At 65.6% G+C, this 5,515-nt stretch overlaps 1 protein-coding gene across 1 annotated transcript in view; it reads right to left on the bottom strand.

Annotated features, from left to right (window-relative positions):
- Nucleotides 1–484: 484 nt before the first annotated feature.
- Nucleotides 485–5,515, bottom strand: part of LOC107300375 (heat shock factor protein 1-like) — an 8,558-nt gene continuing 3,527 nt past the window's right edge. Inside the window, exons 4-8 of the mRNA XM_029286988.1 lie at nt 2,813–2,899; nt 1,731–1,836; nt 1,567–1,632; nt 1,046–1,115; nt 485–690 (exon numbers count right to left, since the gene is read on the bottom strand). Of these exons, the coding sequence (XP_029142821.1) occupies nt 485–690; nt 1,046–1,115; nt 1,567–1,632; nt 1,731–1,836; nt 2,813–2,899 (535 nt within the window). The remainder of the gene's footprint in view (nt 691–1,045; nt 1,116–1,566; nt 1,633–1,730; nt 1,837–2,812; nt 2,900–5,515) is intronic.

The raw sequence follows: 5,515 nt of genomic DNA, 5'->3' as shown, positions 1-5,515 counted from the left end.
TCTTATGTAAAAATTCAAAATACAATTTTTCTAGTAACAATCAAAATGTAAATGTACAAACCCTTCACTGCTAAGCCAAGGGAAATAAAATAAAACCCCACGGGGGGAAAGTGGCGGGTGGGGAACCTTCTCGCGGGGGTCCCCAGGAGGCAGGGCTGCAGCCGTACCCCAGAGGTCCCCCCCCTTCCAGCCTTCGGCCGCTGCTTGGAGGAGCCACGGAGTCTCTCGGACAGGCCAGGAGGGTGGGACCGCCATGCAGGCGAGGAGGCCTGGCGAGCAGCGGAGGCGAACGTCCCGTGGCCCCCACGGCCCCAGCCACGCCCCTCCGAGCCCGGTGCTGCCCCGGGCCGCTCTCTCCAAAGCCGGCCCCACAACAGCCCCCGTGGGAAGTGTGCGCACAACGGCCCTCTTGTCCCGAAGGAGCTGGCCCCCGCCGGGCAGGGCAGAGGGAGGCCGCGGCAGGCCTTCCCAGCTGAGCTCGGCCTTAGGAGACCGCGGGGTCCTGGGGCTTGGGGTGCTCCGTCCCAGAGAGCAGAGAGAGGCTGGGGTCCTCCAAGCCATCCTCTCCCTCGGGGAAGCCGGGTCCTTCCCCCAGCTCGAAGAAGATGGGCACGTCCGCGCTGCCCACGTCCACCGTGTTGGAGTCCACCAGGAAGAGGGGCTGGGCCGTGTAATGCACCAACTGTTTGCCTGGCAAGGCAGAGAAAGGGGAGGGGGGGGGACTCGGATCAGAGGGGAAGGCAGCCTCCAGTGGCCCCAGGAGCCCTCGTGGCGGGGCTGGACAGCCAGGGGAACCTCTCCAGCCGTGGACCCCAACGCAGCCACGCTGGCTCAGGAATTCTGGGAGCTGAAGTCCATGGCTGGCAAAGGGGCAGTAAAGGCTGCCCAGAGGGTCCTCCACAGGGCAGGGGGCGACGGGCACATACAGACCTTTCCGCCTGCCCGCCCTGGGGCCGCCCGGGGTCTTCCCAGTGAGCCCCCTGCCCCAGCTGGCCCCTCCGTGCCGGGCTACGCTCAGGACCAGCATTCAGAGCCCGGTGCCCACCTGCGTCTGCCGTGGCGTCTTCCCCCTCGGCTGGCTTCTGCGGCTCCTGCGAGGAGAGGAGCTCCTGGATCTGCAAAAGGGCCCCGCAGGGGTGAGAGGCCAGGGTGTGTTTGTGGAGGGGGGGCAGCCTGAGGGCAGACCCCTCCCTCACAGGTTCCCCCAGGCAAGAGACCACCTGCCCGCCCTGATCTGGGGAAACACAGCCCCCTCCCCCACATCCTTTCCTTCCTCCCTCCTGCTTAGAGCAGGACCCCCTTTGGCCATGGGTCACTTCCTGGTGGTGGGGGAGCGATGAGCGTGCTCCCAGGGACCCCCACGGAGAGGGAAGCCTCTGGCGACTGGCCTATAAGCAACAGTCACATCTATCCGGTCAGCGGCTGGAAAGGCCAGAGGTCAGTCTTCTCCGAAGGGAAAGAAGCCCCCCCCCTGTGAGCGAGGGAGGACAGAGGGGGCTGGGCTGGCAGGGGCTGATCAGGGCCTGCTGGGAGGGGAGAGGGGGGTCTCTGCAAAGGCAGACTCACGCTGGCCAAGCTGCTGTCCAGATCCGGCAGGTTCATGTCCGTCACCCCCATGGAAGGGCTGAAGAGCTGTCGGGAGAGGAAGGGGAGGGGAGCCAGGGTTAGGGAGGAGGGTCCCCTCACCCCAAAGCCCACCCCCTGCCCAGGGCTCCCAGGGGAGGCCTTACGTCCAGCAGGGCGCTGGTGTCCACGCTGAAGCTGTGGGTGGTCAGCATGGTCTGCAGGTGGTCCAGGCTGGAATCGATGGTCTCCAGGTGCTCGCTCAGCTCGTTCCTGGGGAGGCAAAAGGGCACCTGGTGGGGTGGGGGGAGGGGAGGGCAGAGCATGCCACGGCCCCTCTGGGCACTCCTGCCAACGCCACCTGCCTGTCATTCCTGCTCCGGGATCTTTTGGGTGGGGGGTGGGGGAGGATGAAAGCACTGAGAAGGCCACGGCCTGGGCTCACCCCCTCCCTCCAAAGGGACCCCTCCCCACCTGCCACCAGTTGCCCCTTGTGTTGTTTGTGCCTGTGCCACCCAAGGGCATGTTCCACGAGGGCTGCCTGGGGGTCCCTGGATCCACGTGCAAGAGGGCACTCAGCAGAACCGCTCTGCAGTTGTAGGCCCTCCCGGGAACCAGCAGAGACCCAGGGAGGTAAAGGGGAGGGGTCTGGGAGGAGGGGTCTACAGACTATGCCCGGGGCAGGGGGGGGAGCCTGGACCAGGCCCCCCCAGGGTGTGAAGAGGCCAGCTGGACCCGTAACAGCTGCTTGAGCTGCCCAGAGTCCCCTTCTCGGCTAGTTGGCTTCAGCGAGACCACCAAGCAGGGGGGCCTGGACACTCCCTGCCGTTCACCTCTCCGTCTCTGCCAACGGAAACAGCCCCCTCCGGAGAGCCACCGGGAGAGCTCCAGGCTTGGAAGATGTAAGACCCCCTGCCTTGGGTTCAAGTCTGCCCACGCCAGCCAGTTTGCAAGTCCCCAAGCCCCAGGAATGGCTGCCCTGCAGGCCAGCCCAACTCTGCTCCTAGCAGCAGCCGGACCCCCACTCAGTCCTCCAGGTGGGGGGTGGAAGGGGGCTGGGCAGATGCCCTGGCTGCAAATTCAGGGGCTGCTCTGTCCTTAGTGGGGTGAACAAGGCTGAGTCTCTGGCGCTGGAAGGGCGAAGCAGCCACCCTCCTGCGGTCCCCTTCCCTCTGCTTCCCCCTCCCCACGTCTCCCTGCCCCCCTGTCTCCTGAGGGGGGGGCCGGCCGTGCCTGAGGAAATGCTAACCCTTGCTGCGGTCTGCAGTGCAGGGAGGAAGAGGAAGGGCTGGGGAAAAGGCAGGTGACCTCAGACATCTGCGGAGCACGACCCACGCTGAAAGATACAAGAAGAAGAAGCGTCCATGGAGAAGGCCCACAGGCCTGTCACCCGAGGGAGGGGGGCGCTTGACCGGCCAGAGACCGGCTGCTCGAGGGGCAGCCCCCACGGAGGGGGAGGCGGAGCAGAGACAACGGGCCAGTGGGGAGGACAACAGAGAGCTGCCCCCCCCCAGAGCAAGGGCAGGGCGCCTCGCAATTCGCCTTGCCAGCTCTGAGCAGCCCGTCGCTCAGACAGGAGAATGGGACGAGCAGGACCCAAAGGTGCCCAGCTCTGCCCCTTGCAGGGCCCGAGCGATGGTCTCCCCAACGGGCAAGGCCCAGCCCCCCTGCGCCACGGGGCTCCTCTTCCTGCCAGGGAAGAAAGGGGGCTTCCTGCGAAGGAGGCCACCCCAGACGGACTCTGCTCTGGACGTGTGTGTGCGCGTGTGTGTCTGGGGGGCTTGCCTCTACTTCCTGGGCCTTTAGGGGGCTTTGAACCGCACAGCCTGGAGAGGGCTCAGAAGTGACCCCCTTTGGGCCATCTTGCCCAGGCCCCCTCCTCCAGCCAGAGAGACCGGGAGGCCAGGCAACACTGGGGCCCCTCGGCACATCTGCTCCCCCTGGCTCTGGAGCTGCTCCCGTTCGGAAGACACCACAGCCCCCTACCCCCGATCCAGGCTCTGGCAGGCCTCCCCCTCCCCAGTGCAGAAGGGCCTTTGGGGCAGAGAGGAGAACCTCGGTCCTTCCTGGCCTTCCTGTGTCCACCCCATAAGGCCCCACCAGGTCAGGGCTCTCCAAACGTGGCAACGTCCAGACTCGTGGACTTCAACCCCCAGAATTCCCCAGCCACCTCTAGGTTTGCTGTAACCCAGGGTAGGGTGTCCAACCTTGCAACTTTAAGACTCGTGGACTTCAACCCCCAGAATTCCTCAGCCACCACAGCAGACGCTACAGACCCTGGGACGGGACCACACGGCCGAGGAAGGAAGCCTAGCTGGCTGGGGAATTCTGGGAGCTGAAGTCCACAAGTCTTAAAGTGGGCGCCCTGCTGTAGCCCCTTCGCCAAATCATCCTGTCCCGGGTCCAGCCAGCCTGAGGGGGTTTCGAGGCTGGTCAGCGGCTGAGAGGGGGGTAGCCCACCCCCTTGGGGCCTGTTCCCAGATGCAGCGTCGACCCCCAGTTCTCCCTAGGAAGACTCTCTCCAACTGCTGCCCCACAAGTGGCCCCCTAGACGTGCAGAGCAGCCGGGCGCCCTGCATGCTGAGCCTGGGGGGGAATGAGTGGCGGGCTGTGCCCGGATGGCCTGACTGCCAAGCGAGGCCCAGGAGCCCCCGGGGCCTCCGGACCAGAGACGGGCACGGCAGGATCCGGGTGGGGAAGGCGGCCGAGCGTGAGGGAGGGTCTGCCTCCGGCTACGTGGCAGGGGAGGAAAACTCCCCCAGCACCAGGGGAAGCTCTGCCCCTCAGAAAAGGGCCAGGCCTCTCCTGGCACGGGCCGTCCTCGCCTTATGACCGCAACGGAGCCCGACATTTCCGAGACGTTTGTTAAGCGGGTTTTGCCCCATTTTACAACCGCTCTTGCCTCAGTCATCCAGCGAATCACTACAGCTGACTAGTAACCCAGTTGTTAAGTGAGTCCGCCTCCCCCACTGACCCAGGAGATTGCGACCGTCATAAAGATGAGTCAGCTGCCAAGCGTCTGAATTCTGATCACGTGACCCTGGGGGATGCTGGGAAGGTCGTGTGTGAAAAACGGTCACAGGGCTCTGAATGGTCACTAAATGAGCCGTTGTGAGCCGAGAGCTCCCTGTGCAGACCAGCGGGTGGAAGGCCCCGCCTGGAGGGAAGGTAGCCACTGAGGTCAGGGCGGGGCGAGAGCGTGGCCACACCTGGGCCACCGCTTTGCTCCGGGCCTTTGCCTGCCAGCCCCACGTGGTCTGGCTGCACCAGCGGGTGCCCGCTTGGGGAGCTCAGCACCTGTTGGGCTGCAGCCCTAGCGGGCAAGATCTGGGTCTCTGTGGCCCCTGGGAGGGCCTACTGCCCCCCGAGGCCAGAGTGCTTTCCGGCCCTGGGATAATTCCCGTCCCCTTCTGCCCCTGGGGCAGGGGGCAGCCTTAGCGCCAGGGGCAGCCTTCTGCCCTCGGTGGGGAGGGCCACTGAGCGGGGGCAGAGGGCTCAGAAATGGCCCCGAAGGACAAACGCAGCCCCTCCCGCTAAGGGGAAGAGCGGGGGTTGAGCCCAGGCCGAGAAAAGAGCCCCCCCCTCGTTCACCGGAAGAAGGAGGCAGGAGAGGGGTGGGGGGAAGCACCTTCAGACCGACAAAATTCAGTCCCTGAAGCTGGGAGCCAAAAAGCCCTGGCTCCTGAGCCCAGGGGAGGGGTCTCCCAACCTGGCAACTTTAAGACTTAGCTAGCTGGGGAATTCCGGGGGTCTTAAAAGTTGCCAAGGCCGGACAGCCCTGGGCTACGGCAGGGGGGGGTGGGCCAGAGAGGGGAGGGGACCCTCTGCCCCGGGCGTGATGCCCCACACTCACTTGTCCAGGCAGGCCACGCTGAGGCACTTCTCCTGGGGCTGCGCTGGGCTGCCCTGGGTGGGGGGGGCCGTGGCCGAAGTGCTGCTGGGCTGCTCCTCC

This window comes from Protobothrops mucrosquamatus, unplaced genomic scaffold (assembly GCF_001527695.2).
Source record: "Protobothrops mucrosquamatus isolate PMUCROS unplaced genomic scaffold, P.Mucros_1.0 scaffold6830, whole genome shotgun sequence".
In the NCBI taxonomy this organism is placed as follows: Eukaryota; Metazoa; Chordata; class Lepidosauria; order Squamata; family Viperidae; genus Protobothrops; species Protobothrops mucrosquamatus.
The sequence above is the reverse complement of the archived record's forward strand: the minus strand, read 5'-3'. Positions and strand labels throughout refer to the sequence as shown.